The following is a 25,168-nucleotide window of genomic DNA, read 5'->3' as shown; positions in this document are numbered from 1 at the left end:
ATAGCGTTACAGCAAGACTGGATAGGCGTGCGATAGTTGGAAAATAACAAGTAGATACATATTTTATAAAACATAGCTTAAACTGAATTCTTTTTCATTTCATAATTTGGTCTATTTATATTCCTGTCCTTCGAAAACCACTATAGATTAAAACAATGTAAAATTAGTACGAGTAGGCAATAAGTAAAAGTTATTCATATTTAATATAATTTGATGTAAACTTTAAATTAACTTTAGATAAAGTAATTTCTATATTTTATGTTTTTTAATATTGAAAACTCATACTAAGGTTTCAAGTTTACCCACAAATATAGTCTTCTAGGTACCGAAATGATAGGAATTCAAACAAGTTTTTAATCTACGCTCTACATAAATACTAAAAGAACAATACAGAATACATCTACAATTTAGGTCACATCACAACAAGCAAGTAAATACATCATTAAACTAATTATATCGATATAAGATGCTTTGGAAATAAGGCTGATGCCCCTGAGCGACGGGCGTTTGTTTTGCAACGCGTGATAATATCACGGACGAATATATCGGACGCCACAATTACTGCAAAATTGCAGTAGTACCACCATCTGACTGCAGAATTTCAGTTGGATGGTGCTCTAATTGCATTTCGCCTACTTCTGAAATAAGTGTAATGTCACCGTTACGTAACGATATTGTTATTGTAGAAGATTTAAATGTGTATAAAACGAAGTTTCTAACATTTTGTTTTTATTATTGAAACAAGCCCGTCGTTCAGGAGCCTTACAATTTTATTTATTTATCAAACTATTTTATTTCAAATACAAAAAGCAAATAATAAAATGGCTGTGAGTGCTTAATTTAAACGTCTTGAAGGAATCGTCTTGCAGTCCTTTTGTAGCAAGCAAAAATATCTTCTTAATTAACCATTTGATTTGCAAAGTACAAAAGCTTTGTTTTAGTGAACTGTTTCGCATTTGGCATTAAGTAAGTTTAGATTTAGTGCAAATTTCTCCTTCAATCTCTACAAAATTAAACACCCACCCATTTCTCGTCGGCGAACATAGTCTACATAGTACGTCTTAGGTTTCAAGTCCTCTGCATGCCGTTTGACATCGAACAAATATCCGGGGACATATTTATGGAATATGGGCGGAAATCCTGTCAAGGTAGCCGGGCCTGGAGCCGAGGGAGTTTGCAGCGGAATCACATCCGGTATTGGACCGTCACGCTCATATTTAAAAAGGGTAGGCGGTGGATGCGTATTCGCAATAATGAAAGGATCGACAGGTCCGTCTAATGTGGGAATCGGATCGTACTTGTAATCGGGCATAGGTCTCTCGCCTAAAGCGGAAGTCATGCCGACGAAAGCGTATGGTGGTAGCGGATGATGGGGAATATGATGCTCAGTCGGTTCGAGGTAATGTTGCGCTGGAAACGGAGGCCAGTGCTTATCGAGAACGAGTTGTGGGGACAACGAATCGGGATTAATTATAGGATGGCTCCTCTCAGGGTCGTCCGTTTTGAGGCCTAGTAAAGTGTATGGGGTTTGACGGACAGCGACACTAGGTTTGGTGGTCGATTCTACATAATAATTAGCTGGCTTTGGCGGCCAATCGCGGGTGAAGTAGCGATGGGTCGGCTGGGGTTCTAGGTAAGGGTTCACGGGTTGGTAGTCGAGCTCAAGGTCGGGGAAGTTGAGGGTCGGGTCGGCACCTCGCAAGCTGGCGGCCGGGTGGCGACGGCGCGGCGGTGGCACTACCACTCCGTCACCGGTCACTGGATTCCTCTTCGGTGGCGTGTATGATACTGACCATTTACAGAACAAACGGTTTTTATTTGTATACTAATTGTACAAGGTCAACGTTTCATCACGTTTCATTTCACGTAGATCCAACAAAAAATAATCAAGTTAATGAACAAAAACTCTTTTCATTTTTTGGTTCGAAAGTAAAATAATTAAACTCTCATTAAGCCGCCATTTTTACGAATATTAAGGTTAAGAATTAAAAGAAACGTTGACCCTGCTCTTACACCCCTATTTTTAAAATAAACCGTACTTATTCCATGGGAGTAATAACATTTTAATTAATTATTTAATAGAATCTATTTATTATTGTGTTACGTTAGTAACAATCTCAAGTTACAATCGCATACGTCAGTCCTTTTGTTATTGTTTTAAAATCAAACGTTCTGGATTATATATTCATTCATATAAGTACTCACAGGCAAAGCTCTGCTATTATTGTCATGTTATCTCAGATAAGTAATTATGAAATCATTCGACATTAGTTATTTGGTAATCGAAATGATAGGGTATCAGAGAGTAAATCGATAGTTATGTATGATCCGCGCCAAAATTTATCACCGCTTTGAGGATTCCCAAAGTCAGTATACGGAGTCCTTAAGGTACATACCTACTGCGTTGCGAAACGCAGCAATATCTGAGCGGCCATAAAATTTGGCGATACCTATACAAGTATTAAGAAGCATGTAAATGAACATCCTAGCGTGCACGAGTGCCGAATGTGTGCCGGGCACGCGAGCGGTGCTCCACCGTGACCGTTCAAAGAGCTGATCCCTTTCTTGATAAAGGGCATTATAAATATATTGAAGCTCTCTCAACGGTTCAATATTGTTCGAAAATGGAATGAAATTAACATCACTACCGGATTTATTTATTATTCCAAATCTAACTGTTTTTAAAAATGGTTATTTGTCAAAAGAATTAATTTTGTTTCGTTCTTACTATCCTATTTATTACTGTAATCGAACTAAATAATTAAACTATAACGATTCTGTACAATTTTGACAACAGCATAGATTAGTATGACTCTATGGCATAATACCATAGTGTAACGTCATAACTTTTTAACATGGCAACACTATTCCATTCAAGTTTCGAACGTGATCCTCGCCCATAGCCTCGCTACCGTGCTGTCATCGTGCCTACATCAGAATCGACTCACAGTGCTCGGCGACCTCCGTCTCACCTCGGCTGGGCGTGGAGGACGCGCTGCCGTTCATCTTGGACGGTGAGTGCGACGGGCTGCCACCGTTCATCTCCGAGTCGCCGAACTGGATGTGGCTGCGGATTGTGTCTGTCACCATCGGCGCTACCGGGGAGTTGTTGACCTGAAATTTACAATGGTTATAATCAGAAATGGACTAAAATTGAATGAATATAAATAAATAAATCGCGACCATAACGCTACTGCTACAGCATTTTTTTAATAACACTGAAGTAGAAGTAAGCATGCAAACCATTTGCTGGGAGTAGTCACTGCTGCTGTTATCTATTATCCACCTCAAATAGTACCACTTGATGCCGCTCACAGATGTGTTGCTACCCTTGAGCACTAAGTTGGAATACATACATATTTTAAGTGTTGTTGTTATCACATCCTACAAAACCAAACAGCAGCATTTCACATTATGAAACCTAGGCAAGAATGCGCATGCGACTGGTAGTTGTGCCTACGGAGGCGAAGCACGAAAAATTCTACCAGCTTACTTACTTACTTTTATCCATAAGAGCAGTATTCAACTACACGTCAATAAGAAGTGGAAATTATATAGGTACTGAAAAATAACACAAAACCTGCAAATTTTGAAGGTGGTAGAACCCCTTGTGGTTCGACTCCGGCGGCACCACACCTATTTCTACCTTATAACAGCAGTGTTAGGCGCTGCTGTGTTCCGGTTTAAAGGGTGTGGTAAGGGAGACAGACTTTTCCGAGGCGTTCTAGCTTAGTCCTGAGGGGTAGCGGCGCATCTGTGGCCAACACAGGCAGGAATAACTAATCCTATCTGGGGTTGATTACAGATGTCCATGGGCGGCAGTAGCCACTTACCATCAGGTGGACTGCATGCTCGTATGCTATTCTTGTATTATAAAAAAAATTGAAAATAAATAGTTTTCCTATAAACACTTTAGACTGACTTTTTGTGCACCTACCTTTGTTTAATAATTTAACGCCCAACAGGAAATCCTATTGCGGGACTGTGCTCAGATATCGTTTATTGTTATTATTACACAGTTTATCTCGTACCGGCCAGACTCAATAAACAAACCCAGTGCTATCTGTGTTTATCTGTGCTCCGCGTAGAAACTAAATTAAGCGGGTATCTGAAGGAGCAACAAGCTAACTATAGTTCGACAAGATTATCTGTGCGTGTGGCGGTTTACGAAAACAGCTATGCTCTATTGTCTATGGTCATTTATTGCCAGTTCCATCAACGATTTACCTCTTTTGCCAGGTAAAAAGTTTTTACTTTTTATGTTAATTTAATAAATATATCGTATATTTATTAAATTCTTACTCTTAAACAAGTTTTCATGGTAATATTGTTAAAAATTTTGAATATAGTGTTACTTAGAAAGACACAATCATATAATCGCTTCTTCTCCATAACGAAACACCATGCAAATTGGTGGTAGATGCATTGTTCAAAAAGAGTACTGCAAAGAATTTTCTTTTTTGAATAAAATATTTTCGATTTGATTAATAAAAAAAAATCGTTAAATTTTCCGCTTCTTAAGTTGTTTTTTAAGCCTAGCAACACTAAGGTCGCTAGTGGCGCCCCCGCTACACGCACAGAAAAGTTTGTCGGACCATAATCTAGAACGCTTGCACACCTGTCATGCCCACAAATTATGGGCCGTCTATGGCAGGTGCATTTCCGTTCGTCCAGATTACATGGCATCAAAGTGCCCGAGACAAGAACCAAGTTCTGTCTTAGACTATTAGGTATCTTTAAATGACATGCAATATCAAATTTATGCATCAACCTTAATTTACACTTGGTTGAGCCCGTGTTATTCTATTTCGATTGAATTGTAACCGAAAATACGGAGTAAAAAAAGTATACGCGATGAATAGATAACCTCTCTTCTTTGGGATGTCTTTTAAAAAAGAAAACATTTGAATGTATTCTTGTTGCATTAGGTATCAAACAAGCTACCATGATTTAGGGCTCGAACACAAAACTGCGATGCGACGCGATGCGAATTCGCAACGCAGAAAATTGCGATGCGAATTGCTGCGATGCGATATCGTGCGGCGTAGCGTCTCTCAGGGTGACCAACAACAACAACCACTGTGCGATGCGAATCAATTCGCAAGTTCTTGCGATGCGTCGAGGGAGCTCGCAGATTTTTGCGATGCGACGTCGCATCGCAGTTTTGTGTACGAACCCTTATGGATGGTAAAAGATTATTGACGGCAAAAAGTTCAAAAATCCTCACAGGATTGCCACCGTCTATTGTATCAAAGCTGAAAGGTGTCTAGCTAAACTGATCAGGGTAAACCTACTTGTCCAAAAATCTCCCAGGGGTGAGCCACTACCCTACAGTACTAAGCTGGAATGCCTTGAATAAGTATGTCTCCCTTAGCTCACCCTTCAAACTCAATAACGTTTAACAATGCTGTTATTAAGCAGAAATAGGTACCACCTACAGAGTACCTATTTTTGCTTAATCCAAAAAGCCTGAAGTGCGTGTATGGGGGCCCAGTAGGCGTGGCGCGTACGGGAGCTGCTGTCCTCCAAGAGGCTGCTTCTACCGATCACATCCGAGCTGAACAGTACCTAATTGTAGGTTGATCCTAGCGTACCTGTCCAGAAAGCCTGGAGTGCGTGTCCCGGGAGCGAGAAGGCGTATCGCGAACGATGCGCGGACGGGAGCTACCGTTCTTCACGGGGCCACCGTCGATCGCGTCCGAGCTGAACGGTATCTAATCAAGTGGATCTTGGCGTACCTGTCCAAAAAGCCTGGAGTGCGTGTCCCGGGGGCGAGTGGGCGTGTCGCGTACGACGCGCTGACGGGAGCTGCCGTTCTTCACGGGGCTGCCGCCGTCGATCGCGTCCGAGCTGAATATCTCAGCGATGCAGCTCTTTGGTGCATTGGGAACTCTGCAATGGAGAAAAACGAACGTCAGACATATATTCCGGAGTATACTATATCTATTAATCGTCTGCTATATTTATAACCGAAAACGCAAAAAAGCAGGCTGTTACAAAAGCGTTAAATGTGTGTATGTGTATTTGTCTGTAGCATCGTAGCTTACAAACGAATAAATTGATTTCGATTTAGCTTTTGTGAGAAATTGACAGATCGTAAGAGTTGCAATTGTATTACGGCACATTACATTTGCCAATTTCGTGTTTGTTCGACTACAAATAATTCCTGTATTTAAATAATATAAAGTTGTTATAAAATTCTCACTTGTTATACGCTGTACCCACCTACTTACTTACATATAGAATGTACCTAACCTATTGAATACATGCCATATTTAAACACAACAATAAATCAATAGCTACGTACATATGTTTAATAATCACAATATTTCATCGCATTAGTTAACACACAAACTTAACAATGAATCCGTTCTTAATGACTTTGAAACACGAACATTTCGTAACGCATAGGTAGATAATAAATTAAATCTATTTAATCCGTCGAACCGGACTCGTCCGTATTGGGTCTTAGAGATTTAACGCACTAGCGATTTATAGGCGTAGGCGATGTTCAGTTGCGACTATGCGATTTCTTCATCTTCTTCAGAAAAGTCGAAGCTTTGACGTTGTTTAATAAAGTTAGATGAAACAAATATGGATTCTGATGAGGAAATAATATATTAGTGTAACTCCTCATGAAAATTATTGAGAAACTGATGCCACATTTCTCATAAAAAAGTCACAAATTTTACGACGGTTCCCAAATCACAGCGATTGCGTTGCGTTACGGCCCTAACGATCGGCTATCGGCGATTCGCGTTTTAGCAATTGTATCAATGCTGCATCAATTTCCACTTGCAGCATTCAGTCGCGGGAACATAAAACACACGTTTTCCACACATTCACACATCACGTTTTTCACGTTCACTTAACGTTTGCATTAACGTTTGCATTAAGTTAATACAAAAAGTAGTTGAATCGTCAAACACTGATGGTAAACGCATGTCTGCATTGGCCAATCGCCGCGTCATTATTGCGATCAAATCGTAGCAGCGACATCGATCTCCGCATCCGCTGAGAAATAGCTCGTGTGCGAGCTGCATTAATACCCTTCTGTCATAGAAATTCGATATGCACGCTCATTAACATTAAATGGGATAGGATAATAACGGACGCCCCACACCTGAGCGGTCAGAGCGGACGGGCTTAGCGCGTTTCCGCTGGGGTGGCTCCTGCTCATGAACGTAAGTAACGGGTCTTTTTATACAATAAACGATAGAAACAGACATGCTACATTTATACAGGATACCTTTTAAAAATGATTACTCTAAATGACTGTCGAAAATCAATTTCAAAATATTCTATGGCTTTCAAAAGTAGTTGTGGCGGTTATGTTTTCGATATACTTATCTAAAACTTTAAGAATATTGCCGAGAGAACTTGGAATACTAACCTGTAGGTAGGTACGTACTCATTCCATTAGTAAATGTATTATACTTAATTTTATTGATACAATACCAGTAAACTTCATTTTATATATATAATTCTCGTTTCACAATGTTAGTTACTCCTCCGAAACGGCTTTACCGATTTTCACCAAATTTTATATGCATATTCAGTAGGTCTGAGAATCAGCTACTATCTATTTTTCATACGCCTAAAGGTTGTTCACCCTTAACATTCTTTTTATTTATATGGCAACAACGTTTGCCGGGTCAGCTAGTTTTAGATGAAATGGTTCATAATTGTACAATACATTTAACAACCCATTCTATTAATTAAAAAAAAACATAATATCCGCCCTACGTACTTCGTAAATTTGATATCTATAAAACCACTGGTCAATATTAATTCCATATCGCCATAGAAATTGTATATGCACGCACATTGAAATTAAACAGTGTAGGATAACCACGTTTCCCCACACCTGAGTGGACACGCTGATGGGAGGGTCCCGTTTCCGGCGGCCCCCTGGTCAGCAACGCAAATCAATAGCATAATTCCAGTCAAAAACACATAGAGCGAAGGGTAAAACGTCAAAAGTTCATTGACTCGACAGAAAAACGACCGCGACGTGCGTATTCCGGGGCCCTGATTTTAGATTTATAATGGTACACGCAAGTAATTTGGTATTAATAGCCAAATAGTACAAATACAAAAAATAACATTATTTGGAGACGGTAGGTAAATTGATACTATATTTGTCTTTGAGTTCTTCTAGAACATAATAATGTCAATAAAATTCAAATGTATGATTATTATTAAACATTATATTTCTTTACAATAAATACCCCTTGTGATTGACAGAGTAAAGTTATTCAACAAAACAATTATTTTAAGGATTGTTTGTCACTTGAAATCCCGAATGCTTTATCATTTACTTGTATTTGAATATTTTCAAACTTAAATAATGCCTTTGTTCGTTGTATAATCTCCAAGTAGCTTATTGAAGACTATACTCAACATTGTGAACCAGGCCCTAACCTAAGTAATTACTTTAAACATGTTCCATCATAAATAAAATCGCACTCAATAAATGAAACATAATTACCATGCAACATTTGCAACGAATTGCGAATCGCGAATCGCGAACGCAACTGCATAACTCGAAGATAACTCGGTGCGCAACACCCATAGAACTGTACGAACTGTTAAACTCGAACGGCAATGTGGCGGTGATTATAAATCTAGACGGGCAGTTAATTCGAGCCGGCGATGGCTAGATAGCGTTTAGTTTCGAAGCGCAAATATGTGGATTTATAAGTGGGAACTGTTATCGTTCACAGCATCTGCGCTGAGAGCGGTAACCGGCGCCTAAGTGGCGATTCACACGTACGACAACTACACGACAACAACATTATAACGACAATTATTTATTTACGACCATACCTTTACCTCAATATGGACCACATTTTGCCGTCAAAATCAACAATATACAGGATACTATTTTTTGTATTTTTTTGTTGTTCGACCCTAAAAGCACCACCGCCACATCTAATAATAGCAGTATTAAGCGCTACTGTGTTCTGGTTTGATAGTTGAGGTAAGGGAGACATAAACATCCGAGGCTAACCAACTTAGTTCTTGGGGGCAGCAATGCATCTGTAGCAGAGTAGCAGCCGAGCATACAGTCCATCTGATGGTAAGTGGCTACTGCCGCCCATGGACATCTGTAATCAACCCCAGATAGGATTAGATATTCCCACCTGAGGTCGGCCACAGATGCGCCGCTACCCCTGAGAACTAAGCTGGAACGCCTGCGGTGGTGCTGCCGGAGTCGAACCACAAAGGGTTCTACCACCTTCCAATCTGGGGTTGACTACAGTTGTCCATTGATGGCAGTAGCCACTTTCCATCAGGTAGTCTGCATGCTTGTTTTCTACCTCTACATTATAAAAAATACAGGTAACTTTGAGCTACGCGAAAAAGCAGCTACGAGAATGTGCGGAGATGCTACTCGTACGCGATATAATGTCAGCAATAAGTAGTTCTCATTGCTAACATTATATCGCTGCTATGTAGAGTAGTTATAGTACGTGTGAGTAGACACTAACGAAGCAGCTTGTCTACCGATGGCGAGATGTCAATTTAGCGAGCTAAAATGAACGAATGCCGACGTTTACAGGGCCCTCATTCACACGCAAAAATGTTTATTCCCCGGTCATTCAGAGCGTGGGTTTAAATTAAATACCTAGTGAGTAATACAAATAATAATTCTTCAGTTCCTTATAAATCAGAGTCGAGTCAATGTGTGATTTACTACGTAATATTAGAGGCTATTTATATTAAAAGCTTTTATTTTAATATAAGATTTAATATCCGAGATAAATATTTTATTTATCAGGGTTAAATACGCACAATGATAGAAATTTATCCATTACTATAAATCCATTTTTATTGAGTAGCTACTAAAGCTCGTCAATTAATAACTACCAAACAATAATTTAATCTATTTTGGGAGTCATATTTTTTTATATCCTAGGAATGGCGTCGTAGAGAAATGCCGATTGAATTTAATCTTCAATACCAATATAATAATATATCAGAATGAGTATCTGCACTAGCAGTTACTTATAAAATACTCGGTACTTACCCATTAAGTACTTATACTCGGATACTTTTCGGAGTTATTTTTATACCTGCAGTACCATCTAAGGATCGCAGCAGATATGCTACTTTTCGACCGCGATCTACGATTTGGCTTTTCAAAAACAAGAGGCAGCGACCAAACATTATACCCCGCACACATTACAACGGAGCTACATTCTGAGCTTCTTTTGGTATTTCAAATCAAATCAATTTTTTTTATTCAAAATAGGTTCTTTACAGAGCACTTTTTGAATGTCAATACAACTACCACCACTTCACAAGGTGTTTCGTTATGGAGAAGAAGCGGCGAAAGAAACTCCATAACACACATCTTTTAAAAAAAAGTTTTTTACATTGACAAACTTAACGTAATGGTACATGTGGAGCTGGAGCTACTTCAGACCACACGGTTTTGTCAGTCAAATAATCGCTTAGTTTATAGTACGTTTTTTTACACAGCGTCTGTTTAATGACATGTTTGAACTTTTTTTTCTGTGAGATTCAAAATGTGGTCGGGTATTTTATTGTAGTAGCGAATACAGTTGCCCATGAAAGATCTAGCCACCTTACATAGTCTATGTTTCGGAATTGCTAATTTATTTCTATTTCTGGTATTGAAACTTATGGTGGTTACTATTTTTTTCAAACCTATCAGTGTTTTTTTTTAACATACATAATATTTTCATAGATGTATTGACTATGTATTATAGTTCAACGCAGCAACTGAACGCGCTAAACAACCAAAACTATAATATCAATCATAAAAGTGCGAGTAGCTAGTTTGCTCTGGCCGTAATCGTCAAACACTTCTTCAGGCTGCCTACACCCTTTCAAGTGACAGGCGAATAATGTGTAACCCGCTCAGCCTATCCGCAATCTAGGGGCATCGTTCATTCCTGACACAACACGAGCATCTGCGCATATAATTAATGATCATCGTAATATACATACAACAAGATGAATTAGATCATGCAACATGAAATAGGAGTGATTGCTCAGCTCTTAATCTGGTGTTGCTAGGTTCGAATCCCGTCCTAAATAAGCAATGTGTCAATTGTGACTCTTATTTTTCGTAAGTTTGTGTTTTGGTAACTTATTATGTGCTTACTAATTGTTTTAACTGTAAAGGAAATCGAGTTAAAAATAAGTTAACAAAAGTGTACGAAGTCTATCAATTTGAAAGTGGTAGAACCCTTTGTGGTTTGACTCCGGCGGCACCACCGCCACACCTATTTCTACCTAATAGCAGGAGTGTTAGGCGCTGCTGTGTTCCGGTTTGAAGGGTGTGGTAAGGGAGACAGACTTTTCCGAGGCGTTCCAGCTTAGTCCTTAGGGGTAGCGGCGCATCTGTGGCCGACATCAGGTAGGAATATTTAAGCCTATCTGGGGTTGATTACAGATGCTTGCTCGTCTGCTATTCCTATATTATAAAAAAATCTCCATTTGGTCACCGTGGTGAACCTAAGCACTTGTCACACTCTAAGAGGAGACTCATGCGCAGTAGCGGGACATAGTAATGTGTGGACGACAAGATGAAATGATTCCGCATCGCAGATGGTACAAAGGCAATCGATAGCACGCCAGTGCGGCTTCGGACCTGTCCTTAGGAACAAACTCTATGCTATCAAAGCACTATCTAGAGACGATAGAGTTCTCTATGGTTTGATTAAGCCGGCACGACCACAAAGGTTTGTTATGTACTAGAGTTTAGTCTTCTGTGTTTGATTTTAACATCATGGCAAAGTAAAATTACTTATAATATACATTAATACGAGACATTCTAAAGTCCTCTGGGATAGCCATGCATCGATAGCCGATCTCAAGTAGGCTTTAAATCCTATCAGGGGTTGGTTACAAACACGGATGTGACAAGGTGTTTTTTTAAGCAGACGTGCTACCTGATGGAAAGTAGTCAACGTCGCCTACGGACATTTGACACCAGAGGAGTCGCCAATGCATGCAAATTGCTGGCTTTGAAAGAGAGCTCTTTTTGCTTCTTTTTTGAAGAGCCCCATGTCACATACGTTTTAACTTAATCCAGAGGGATAGCACCCACTTCTATAACCTACTTTAAAAGGAGTTTTATTCAGTTAGTTTCTAACATTCATGAGCCACCGTGACCTTTAACTGTAGTTAGAAATGTATATCCGTTTGACTTCGGTTACATAAAAAGCAGACATATGTAGCTGTCTATTCTATATTCTACATACTCGTAGATTTATACGGGACATTTAACTGAGGCTTTTCCAGTGGCCCGGGCCGTCTTTAGGCAGATTTGCATCTCGTGTCAAGGCGAAATGCCGCCCTCGCCCTCATTCCATATTTTACGTAAATAATTAACGACAGAATAAATTCACGGACCTCTGTCTGATCGCTGCAAAAAGTGTGTGAAAAACCAGCACTGAATTCGCGACAATCTGTTATTAAAGTCTAAATAAATAGACTCCTTTACAGAATTGCTTTTTAGAGTCATGCACCAACAGTCGCCTCGTAAGATGTTTTATTATAGAGAAGTAGCGACAGGAACTCCATAACTGACATCATAAAAACACACAGATAATTGAAACCCTTTTTTTATATTCCAACGCTGGGTACGGGTCATAAGTCCCAGATTTCTAGGGTAAAGCAGTTCTGCGTTACGAAAGGTGTAGATGCCGACTAATTATCATCTGAAGCGACCGCCTTAGCCCTCAGGAATAGCAACGCACCTGTGATCGGCTTTACTTAAAACCCCGTTTCTCTAATATGAATATAAAACCCCGTTCTTCATAAAGTTGATTACATATCCATGAGCGTCAAGTGTACATGCTCGTTTGCTACTCCAATCGTATAAAAGTGCGGATTAAAACATGACAAGCGTAACGACAAGTTATCTAGAGCATACAGAAGCAATTAGGATCCTAGCGGTACATTAATGTGATCTCAGTACGACATATAGGTACTGTAGGGCATTGATATAATAACTAAAGATACGTTACTAGCGGGCAAAACTTGAAACGTACAAAAGCAACCAATTGGTGTTTGTCGACTCCAGATATTTACGTATGAATAAAACTTGAAACGCAATGTCAAACACTAGTCTTTTTTATCATATTGTTCCAATAACTCTGTCTCTTATAGAATATTTGTCTATGTAAAATGAAAAACGTGCAAAATCAAATCAAATGATTTTTTAAAATTCAAAATAGGTTCTTTACAGACCACTTTTTGAATGTCAATACAACCACCAATTCACAAGGTGTTTCGTTATGGAGAAGAAGCGGCGAAAGAAACTCCATAACACACATCTGTAAAAAAAAGTTTTATACAATGGAATGGAATGCATGTGTGCTGTCAACGCGCTTGCGTTTCGCTCACTTTTTTGTGTCGTTTAGTGGGTATGTAACGTATCTACAGTTTTAATATATCATTGTTGTAGGCAAATAAATTAGAAACAAATTCGCCATCGATCGTGTTGATAACCTCAACAGCGTGTAATGCGTTTACGGGGAACCGTAATAGCTTGCCCACGCATTAGCACGCCGGTAGCCCGAGGCGTACCGGTGTAGGGATGTGAGTTTGAGGTGGTATAATCGATTTTTTGAACTAAAAGTATCGATATTTTATCAATACTAAGCATTGAATCGATTTTTATTACCTGAAAATTGATATCAGACTTTTTTCTACTGTAGGCACATAAAAACTTACGACATTACATATTTTATGTACATGTGTGTTCATGTTCTTTGTTCGTCGACAAAATTTATCTCAAAATCTAAACGGGCACAAGTCGGTGACCTTTTTTCCTTATTTTTTTTTGCTAATATTAAGTTAGCAATAAAAAAAATCGCAAGCAATAAACAAATGATCGATTATTAAGTAATCGGTCATGTCCTCATACTTTTAGTGGAAAAATTCTTCAGACTTCGATTCCAATCTATTTCAAAATCGATATTTGTCGGGGAGAATCGCCTTCCCTATACCGCTGCACAATCACACTAAGTGTGCTTCATAACATAGAACTAAAGGCGAAATTGTAGCGAAAATATTCCCCAGTAACCGCTGGTAGCTCCATCATTACTTAAAGACAGATTTAAGCCGTAATACCGTATACTTTTCTAAGGTTTTCTGTTGTACTTTCAAAAAGGGTATTAGGGATGTGACATCTGGAATAACACAGCGATATTTTTATAAATAATTTAGTTGCTTTCTATTATAGTCCAAGATCCCAGGGCCACCAGACGTCACGTATTTTCTGACGAAGGAAATGTGGACGATTGAGTAGTGTTAGTATGTACTAAGAACGCATGCCTACCTGCTAGCTTGCTCAGACGGCCAATTTTCAGGTATCAGGTAATCAAGGTACATAAAAACATTACTTACCTCACGTAAATTCTCCAAGCTGATTTTTACGTATATTTTAGGCAATATCCTTAAAAATAAGTCGCCAATACTCCCAGACACTTTCCGTCGGCCGTATTGCTTTGCAGACGCTTTAAAGCTCACAAAATAATTACTTAACTTCACGTAAATTCTGATGCTCCATTTTTATATATGTCTACCAGACAACTATTTTAAAATCTTTTACAAGAAGACAGACCGATCCAAGGGGCCAATCATCCCCTAAGCTCAATTTTAATGCCTCTGTGGGTAGGAGCGCGAGGGCATTATCCACGCGCATGAGACTGAGTGAGACATGTATTAGGATATATTGACCTCTCTCTCTCTCTCTCACTCCGTTACAATTTACTCATATAACTAAATTATTAATATAAAAAAAAATCAGCTAAAAAATAAAAAATCAGGTAAACAATTAAAAATTAACTTGTAAAAAATGCTCATTTGACTACAATAATTCTAGAATTTTATCCTACAAGCTGTTTTGATAAATTCGAAAAAACTTCAATTTTTTTTAAGCAATATCAAATACTCGATAGTGTTAACGAATTCATTGAATAACAGCAATTTTTTTTAATTATTTATTTATTGGGAATTAATCATAAGTAAAATACAAAGTAGAAAAATATTAATCTCTCAAAATTTCTGAGTAGTGCCTCTAATCTTCATTATCATCGTCATTGAAATTAGACAATTCATCATCCAGCCAATCTTGATATTGAATATCTAAATCGTCATTGTCGCTATCAACATTGTCCTCATTTCCTTCCACTGTAAAAAAAAAATTCAAACAATGAAGATCTGAAAAAACTAAACTGACACAAAAAATATGAGAAACGAAAATAAATTACCTGATTGTTCTTCTAGCGACTCACTGACAAAACCCGGTAATTCATCTCCGTCGAACCAATGAAAATCATATGTTCCATCTTTTAATGTCCAGCCATTATTTTCGGGTTTGAAAATATTTATCATCTTCATAGTTGCATTGTTCCAAAGACTAGCAATATAGTTAGCTCGTCGGAACTGTTGCCAAAGCTCACTTTTGCAAGGTGGTAAGCTGCTAGCATCGAAGTTTTTCAAATTTTTCCGATTGAATTCTTCATTAATGTCAGAAACCATATAATTGTTAATAAACAGTTAATAACATATATAGTTATAGTTGTTAATTAACAGTTGTTGTATTCAACATAATACAAAAATTTATCTGTGATGTATACAACGTTCCTGGAATAATTGATGTAGATGCTGCCAGACTCCAACTGTTTATTAACAATTATATGGTTTCTGACATTAATGAAGAATTCAATCGGAAAAATTTTAAAAACTTCGATGCTAGCAGCTTACCACCTTGCAAAAGTGAGCTTTGGCAACAGTTCCGACGAGCTAACTATATTGCTAGTCTTTGGAACAATGCAACTATGAAGATGATAAATATTTTCAAACCCGAAAATAATGGCTGGACATTAAAAGATGGAACATATGATTTTCATTGGTTCGACGGAGATGAATTACCGGGTTTTGTCAGTGAGTCGCTAGAAGAACAATCAGGTAATTTATTTTCGTTTCTCATATTTTTTGTGTCAGTTTAGTTTTTTCAGATCTTCATTGTTTGAATTTTTTTTTTACAGTGGAAGGAAATGAGGACAATGTTGATAGCGACAATGACGATTTAGATATTCAATATCAAGATTGGCTGGATGATGAATTGTCTAATTTCAATGACGATGATAATGAAGATTAGAGGCACTACTCAGAAATTTTGAGAGATTAATATTTTTCTACTTTGTATTTTACTTATGATTAATTCCCAATAAATAAATAATTAAAAAAAAATTGCTGTTATTCAATGAATTCGTTAACACTATCGAGTATTTGATATTGCTTAAAAAAAAAATTGAAGTTTTTTCGAATTTATCAAAACAGCTTGTAGGATAAAATTCTAGAATTATTGTAGTCAAATGAGCATTTTTTTACAAGTTAATTTTTAATTGTTTACCTGATTTTTTAATTTTTAGCTGATTTTTTTTAATATTAATAATTAAGTTATATGAGTAAATTGTAACGGAGTGAGAGAGAGAGAGAGGTCAATATATCCTAATACATGTCTCACTCAGTCTCATGCGCGTGGATAATGCCCTCGCGCTCCTACCCACAGAGGCATTAAAATTGAGCTTAGGGGATGATTGGCCCCTTGGATCGGTCTGTCTTCTTGTAAAAGATTTTAAAATAGTTGTCTGGTAGACATATATAAAAATGGAGCATCAGAATTTACGTGAAGTTAAGTAATTATTTTGGGAGCTTTAAAGCGTCTGCAAAGCAATACGGCCGACGGAAAGTGTCTGGGAGTATTGGCGACTTATTTTTAAGGATATTGCCTAAAATATACGTAAAAATCAGCTTGGAGAATTTACGTGAGGTAAGTAATGTTTTTATGTACCTTGATTACCTGATACCTGAAAATTGGCCGTCTGAGCAAGCTAGCAGGTAGGCATGCGTTCTTAGTACATACTAACACTACTCAATCGTCCACATTTCCTTCGTCAGAAAATACGTGACGTCTGGTGGCCCTGGGATCTTGCTCTATTAGGTACGTACATAATCTACACTAATATTATGAAGAGGAAAACTTTGTTTGTTTGTTTGGTTGTAATGAATAGGCTCAAAAACTACTGGACCGATTTTAAAAATTATTTTACCATTCCAAAGCTACATTATCTACGAGTAACATAGGCTATATTTTATATGAAATATATTTGATAAATAGATTTTGAGGCGGTACAAAGTTTGCCGGGTCAGCTAGTGGTTAATATTTTGAGAAATATTACACTTTACGATAAAAATTGGTTTCTCATTTGTAGCGCCTCTCTGGGCTATAATCTTCCAAAAGTTCGAAACTTGGCTTTGCTTCAAAATGATTTAGTAAATAGTTGTATCATTACAATGGTTCATTAACTTGAAATCATAGTGATCTTATTAGGTAGTTATGTCAAAGTGGCAAATGGGCATGCAGCTTACATGATCGGAGTTGGTAACCACTCTATCAGACGTCTGTTATCAACCACAAATAACATGATTGAAACTCGACCACATACGTATATTAACTCCTGAGGACTAAGTTGGTATGCCTTGTGTAAAAGTGTCTCATTTACGACACCCTTCAACAGACTAAGGTGTGGTGGAGCCACCGGGGTCAAAAGACCACCATAGAAACTAAAATGTAGATGACGTATAAATTAAACATTAGTTTTCAGAAGTGATCGACTTTAGATAGAATCCATGTTCTATATGGAAATGGTTACAGATGTCCATGGACGACATCACTTACCATCTAATGGCCTATATGTTCACTTGCGACTTCAATCTGATGAGAAAAATGTCATTAAAACATTGTAATGTCGGAGTAATGTTTATGTTACTACAACTTAATTTGCATTAGTCACACACAACCGTCCATCATTCCCATTCGTAGCGACAAACAAAGAGCGTAGAAGAGCGCGTGTCGGCGCGCGTAGCCGCGAGCGAATCCCGTATATTACGCATCATCATAACCGCGTAATCAAATACGTGCCTCGCGGTAGCTGATAATAGCTTTTGATTGAAATCTCTCCCTGCGTGCACAATAGATGGCGTGTCTGTCTGTGGCGCGCAGGGTTGGCGACTGCGCAGAGACGCCGTTCTAAGTTCTAAGATCTTTTTTATTATATAGGAGTAGCGAACGAACATGCATTCCACTTGATAGGAAGTGGCTACTGCCGCTCATGGACATCTGTAATCAACCCCAGATATGATAAGATATTCCCAACTGAAGTCGGTCACACATGCGCTGCTACTCCTGAGGACAAAGCTGGAACGCCTCAGAAAAGTATGTCTTCCTTACCACACCCTTCATAGCACTACTGTTTTGATTGAAATTTCTCCCTGCGTGCACAATAGTCTGTCTGTGGCGCACAGAGTTGGCGACTACGCAGAGACGCAGCGCCGTTTTAAATTCTAAGTTCTGTCCCACTGCTGGTCCAGCTGGCCGGGTCTCCTCCTAGAATGAGGGCTGTTTAGAGCGAAGATTACAGTGATGACTGAATGGGGATTTGTGGACTTTACATATCCTTGAAAATTTTCTGATTGCCTGATTCCATCCTTGAGAAGAGAACTCGCAGATATGTAGGTTTTCTTACTCCATCGGTATACTCCACCGTTTAAGTTAGTAATTGAATTAATTTCTAATACGCCTATAACGTTAAAAATCACAGACCTGGGATTCGAACCTGCGATCCCCCGATTGGGAGACCGAATTTCAAACCAGCTAGCTATAACCGCTTTTTCTAAGCTGAGTGTATTCAGAATATTATATTACAAACAAATCCATCCATCCGTCAATCTTTTGAGGTTCACTTGTAGTTTCATTGTGAATATCCCGCAACGTCGCCAACCCTAATAGACACGATTCTATTCTGTTTACAAAATAATGCATCCGAATGCATACATACATCAAAGAACCGGACAGGCGTATGTTTTTAACAGCACGCACGCATTTCATTATAAACATTCAAAATAAGCGATGCAGAGTCAATCCTATAATTAGTTACGGGAAGAAAGTGCGTGCTGGTAAAATGTTTTGTAATACACATAGAACGCATTCTTATGGTGCGTCTACACCTACTACTCCGTCTACTCGCACTGCTCTTCGCGCTGCTCGAGTTGCCGCGTTCATTTCCGTCGTGGCCACACACTGCCCTATTCGTGTCAGCTACCACTTTTTTTGAAGGAAAATTATTTCTTACAAAAACATGATAAGTGGTTTAGGAAAAAATATATAGTAGGTAGTAGGTACAAATTTCGCCGATTAACATATGAGTAAGTACATACATTTTTCTGATAAGCTTTTTCTATAATAAACTCCAGGAAAAACGTATATTATATTTTTCAGATGATTTTATTTTGAAAACATTGTCATGAAATGAATTTAGGAAATGACTACGACATCTGGATATCCATGATACTATAGTATCTTTTGTACGAAATGATTTATTGACAGACAATATATAGTACGATCGACTAACATATATTACTACAATACTATTCTCTAACCACTGGCAATCTTAAAAGGTCGACAAAATTCGGTAAACGAGCGGCAGGACGAGGATGCCGAGAGCCCGGCCACACGACGCCCCATGTCCACTTACCTCGATACGTCGAGTGTGTGGACGCGCGGTAACTGCACACACCACACGCAATGTGCACCATAGCGCCGACAGGGTGCTCTTACAAAAATAAACAGCTGACAAAGGGGATCTATATAGAAAACAGTCGCCCGGAAGGTAATAATAAACTACAAATATATCCTAATGAAAACATTACGCCTCTTTAGACACTGTTTAGTTTGTAAGTATCCAGCAATATATAGCAATGATAGCCTAGTGGTTAAAAAACTTGGCGTCTTGATCGACAGTTCCGAGGTTCAAATCCCAGGCAAGCATTTCAGATTTTTCAAAGTTATGTGCGTATTAGAAATTAATTATCACTTGTTTAAACGGTGAAGGAAAACATCGAGAGGAAACCTGCATACCTAGGAAATCTGAAAAAAAAAGTTTTCAAAGGTTTGAGAAGTCTACCAATACGAACTTCGCCAGCGCGGTGGACTATGACCTAATCCTTTTCATTCAGAGAGGAGACCCGTACCCAGCAGTGAGACAGTAATGGGTTGATGATGATAATGATATATCTCAGGTTTCAGATATTCATAGGATGTGAGAAATGGTTTCATTTTAAATTTATGTGTAGCTGCAGGGCGTCCCTACACTGCATGTACTCGTATATCTGTGTGCGTGAGCCTTCGAACTATTGATCATGCGGATGGCGCAAAAAGCAATACAAATTATGGCGCATTTATAGTCGCCGGTCAAACCAAATGTCCTGTCTTAATTAGTTCTCGTGTATTTCATCTGCTACAAGAAATTATGACAAGAACAATATATTTTGATTATGTAACAATGGTTAGTCGGTAGACAATGGTAATTTTTATTATGAAAATTATAATATAACAAATATGATATGATGTAACAGCAGTGTTAAGCGCTGCTGTATTCTGCTTTGAAGGGAAGACATACTTTTTCCGACGCATTCCAGCTTAGTCTTCAGGGGTAGCGGCGCATTTGATGCCGACCTCAGGTAGAAAACTAATTCTATCTAGGAGTAGGTACTGTCCATGGACGGCCATGCACAGTACCTAGTCCTAATTATAAAAAAGGCGACAAATTTCAGAGTAACCGTATTGTACGTGTGGACAAAAGATTGTCAATTAGGGTGACAAAATGACAAGGAAGAAGGTCTGAAGGTGGTAGAACCCTTTGTGGTTCGACTCCGGCGGCACCACCGCCACACCTATTTCTACCTAATAACAGCAGTGTTAGGCGCTGCTGTGTTCCGGTTTGAAGGGTGTGGTAAGGGAGATAGACTTTTCCGAGGCGTTCCAGCTTAGTCCTCAGGGGTAGCGGCGCATCTGTGGCCGACCTCAGGTAGGAATATCTAATCCTATGTGGGGTTGATTACAGATGTCCATGGGCGGCAGTAGCCACTTACCATCAGGTGGACTGCATGCTCGTCTGCTACTCTCATATTATAAAAAAAAAGACAAATTGTAAAGCTTGTAAAAAATGAATGATTAAATGCCTCCTATCCCTACCCCGATGCGCCCTACATCGATATTGTCACACGCAAGCATAAACGCGTTATTTGACGCTAACGCGACGTCACCCACATGAGTCTGCGTTAGAGGCCGCCTAAACGGTCAATTATATTGTGCAATATTGCGAATTGTGTAATATTACTGACCGTTTAAGGTTAATATTAAAAAAATGTGAGCTGTCACGGGACGCCTGGCAGATGTGAAACATCGACATTATTTTGTAAAAGTAATATGCAGAAAAGAACATATTGTGATAGGAACTAAATATGTCATAATGATAAAATAAAATATTACGATTTTTTTCCAGATAACGATGACTATTTATTGAATTCGATTGCGCATGGCGACGCGTCGCCACACCGTACACACTACTGCATATAGACTGTATATATATACCACCGTATAGCGTGGCGACGCCACGGCATGCGTCGCCACGCCAGAAATCGGTTTTACGTGCGGCTATAGATGTTTCACATCAATTATTGACCGAAAGTTTAAACGAGTTTAATTTTTATGGCACCATATCTTTTCATTGCATCGTGTAGGGTCAGTATTGCGCAATATTTTTCAGTGTTGTTCGAACATATTGCTTCGCACGGGATCAATACCAATCTCCTACTGAACACGTAAACATTGTGCAGTACTTATTTGTATCGTTTGGATCGCTCGTTTGCATTCAGAGCGTCATTAAATCGTATTGTGCAATAAAAAGTATTGTAGGTCTAGGGGCCACCTTACACCAGCGAGATGCTGTACGCGATAACGTCATTCATTGAACGGAGTACGCTATGAATCTATGGCAGGGGTTTGACGCGGCGTGAGATATCAAAAGCGGTCGGGCGAATAAATGGTCCTGTGTCCCCCTATCGTCTCTGATATAAGCCTTTTACGTCAATTTAATATGTCCACTACATCCGCATAGTTGAATGTATGTAATTAATTAGCATGTTGTGTTAGAACATTCTTGTTGGGACTTTTTGTTGTTGTTCATCTCGAAGAAAATGCAAATAACACTTGTGTATTGTGTATATTTTAGAAGTAATTAAATCGTTTAAAAAAAATTCATACTCTGGTGCATTATTTTTAAACAAAGTTTTTTCTGTAATTCTCAGGCGTGTAAACCATACACGATGGTTTCGTTCAACGTTAAAGCGAGTGAAAGTTTATTTCTAATAAGTATATAACTTAGAAATATTAGAAGTGCGTGAATAGGATTAAAAAAGCATTGGAAGACCGAGTTTCAAACCACTAGTTTCACTATAATGCTTTTCTACACCAGTTTTTTTCTTTAAACTTGGTTTCCGTCAACACACCCAAAGACACAAACACCAAACCTAGAACAAATGCAAATTAATTTATACATCTGTCCGGCCGGGGATCGATCCAGGAACCCGCTACAACCACGCGAGTTAAACATTCATCTCCTACTCCTACTGGTTCAGAGCCCAATTTATCCATAGCCCTAACACGTCAGAGTAACGAGAGCCCACGTTAATGATATCCAAAGGTAATGGGAGCCAGCGTAACTTTATCATACGCGGAACGACAGGAGAAAACGCTCTTCGTTTTCAAATGAAAGGCAATACATTACGACGTTGTAGAGAACACCTTAGATGGGTGAAATACATAGATAGATCACTCCTAACAAGAAATTGTAACTAGTTTTGAGAATTGAAATTGTTTCGTAAATAAAGTTTTGCCGCGTCTCGAAGCTAAAATGTTGATAAAATTTTGGAAATACTTATTTATCTATTACGTAAATTACGTAGTATTAGTTATTTATACATACATATTCTCTAAAATGTTTTTTATTTGTCAAAAATTTAAAAAAAAAACTGACAAATGAGCCTTTTGTGGCTTCATCCAATTCCAAGGCGGTGAAGTATCTTTATATTTCATTTATCAAAGGAGAACACAGATTGTTGCACTTTCACGGCAATTTGAATTTAATGGCCTCGTTGATAAACGGTTCAATTCCGATTTTTTTATATATATAAATTCAACGCCCACTCTGTTTCCGTTTTGCGTTTTGATGTCGTTTTTATACTAATGATACGACTTCCCAACGTAATAAACTATTTATAGAAACTATAAATATTCTATCTCATACAAAAACTTGATACATATCTACGGACTTACGCCTGTTCTAATCTATTCTATTTTTAATGTTATACGAACGTTCGGCCCCTATTTACCCCCTTAGGGTTGATTTTCTAAAAAAGTTGATATAGATCTAACCACAAAGCCAAATACTAGGTTTCATTAACTTGCATTAATATTGGCGGATTTTCAAACAAACTCTCAACCTCTATATAACCCCTTAAGGGTGAAATATCAAAAAAATCTTCCTTAGTAAATGCTTACGTTATAAAAGAAATCTAAGAGTATTGTCCAAATTTCACGCTTCTATTTTTTCTATCATTTATTCAATGTGATTATGAATTATTGTTGGCTGTTGATTTCCTTATGCAAATAAATATAATGAGACTGACCAACTTTTAGTATTGTAATCTTAAGACCTGTCCCACGATAATCATGCAATGATTCCGTCCATAATTTTGAAAATCGTGGATCATAAATAATAAATACTAATTCCATTTGCATCGCTGATTCGCAGATCGGTTCGCTTGCAAATAAAATGCTTAGTCGTAACAAGGAAATTGTGTTCTGTTATTGATTTTATTTATCTGGGTTATGCCTATTTATTATTGCCTATATAACTATTTATATGCCTATAAACCTAGTTACTTTTTCGTCAATCAGCAAAAAATTTATATAAACAGAAATGATTATGTTAGTTAAGACTAAAACAAATTTCGCAAAACAAAATGCCTACCTACGTTGGAATTCAGTTAAAATTAAGAAAGTTAATTTGTTAATAGAAAAAAAAAACTAATTCTTAAAACTACACAAATTATTTTTTATTAACGACACGTTCAGATCATTTAATAATATAGGATGTTCTTTTAATGACAAAAGTCGTCATTTTTCATTCATTATTCTTTCGATAATTCGATAAAAATCAATCTGTGAGTAACAATAACATAATTAACATCTAATCAAACTACTTTCATTAGATTTCATTACTGTTTAAATACACCACTTCTAATATTTCTGGTAGAACGGACACCGCGTCATTTTTCCGGCTCCAACAAAAGGAACATTTAACGCGTTGGTCAATTACCGTCAAGCTTACTGGCTTTGGGTTTAATAAACGCAAAATGAATAAAAAATACTCGTTACGAACACAATTAGTAAAGGTTAATCCGCTGTAATACGTCTGATACATTTTTTTATGTTATAGGATTAGTTTACTAGGTTTTCTATGTTATTCATAGATTAGTAAAGATTACTCACTCCTAACAAGAAAATGTACCCAGTTTTGAGAAATGAAATAGTTGCGTAAAAAAGTTTTGCCACGTCTCCGTGCTAAAATGTCCCTAAACTATTTGAAATAATTATTTATTTATTATATAAATTACGCAGTATTAGTTATTTATTCGTAAATTTTCTCTAAAAATGTATTTATTTGTCAAGAACTCAAAAAAAAAACTTACTATAATAATAAGCCGTTTGTGGCTTCATTCAATTTCAAGGCGGCGAAGTATCTTTACTAATCTATGGTGTTATTATTTATCTGGTTATTATTTAATGTGACATTTAAAAAGAGCAAGTATATAATTTAGTTACCTATTATTACCAGGTATTAACCTGGTAATAATAGGTAACTAAATTATTAATTAATGTTCAGTAGCAGGGAGATACAGTTATACGATACGTTCCAACTTAGACACAGCCGGTAGAAACGCATCCGTGGCTAATCTTAGGTAGAATCCTAATCATATCCTACCTACCTATGTACCTAATGTTGGCTACAAAATATTTCTCACTTATAGCACAATTTATTAATACAAATAATTTACACTTATTTTTAATCTTTGCTTCTTATAATTTTTTTAATATTTATGATCTTTATTTATATTTTTGAAAGTATTAATATTTTTGATCTTTAATTTTTTTTCCGATTCGTACCACCGAGTTTATAGAGTTGTCAAAAATATTAAAATAATGATTAAA

General features: G+C 37.7%; 1 protein-coding gene across 7 annotated transcripts in view; it reads right to left on the bottom strand.

Moving 5' to 3' along the window:
- The window catches only part of Jupiter (microtubule-associated protein Jupiter), a 230,246-nt gene that overhangs the window by 3,071 nt on the left and 202,007 nt on the right, over nucleotides 1–25,168 (bottom strand). For 3 of the 7 annotated variants that reach the window (XM_073077358.1, XM_073077354.1, XM_073077356.1), the window contains 3 exons: nucleotides 5,739–5,892; nucleotides 2,949–3,114; nucleotides 1,696–1,788 (listed from right to left, as the gene is read on the bottom strand). In XM_073077358.1, the coding sequence (XP_072933459.1) occupies nucleotides 1,696–1,788; nucleotides 2,949–3,114; nucleotides 5,739–5,892 (413 nt within the window). The remainder of the gene's footprint in view (nucleotides 1–1,695; nucleotides 1,789–2,948; nucleotides 3,115–5,738; nucleotides 5,893–25,168) is intronic. The other 4 variants (XM_073077355.1, XM_073077359.1, XM_073077360.1 and 1 more) reach the window with 2 other exon arrangements.

The sequence above is a fragment of the Epargyreus clarus genome, unplaced genomic scaffold, assembly GCF_041222505.1.
Source record: "Epargyreus clarus isolate Ecla_fem2 unplaced genomic scaffold, WU_Ecla_fem_2.2 ptg000010l, whole genome shotgun sequence".
NCBI lineage: Eukaryota > Metazoa > Arthropoda > Insecta > Lepidoptera > Hesperiidae > Epargyreus > Epargyreus clarus.
This window is presented reverse-complemented; position numbering and strand designations above follow the sequence as displayed.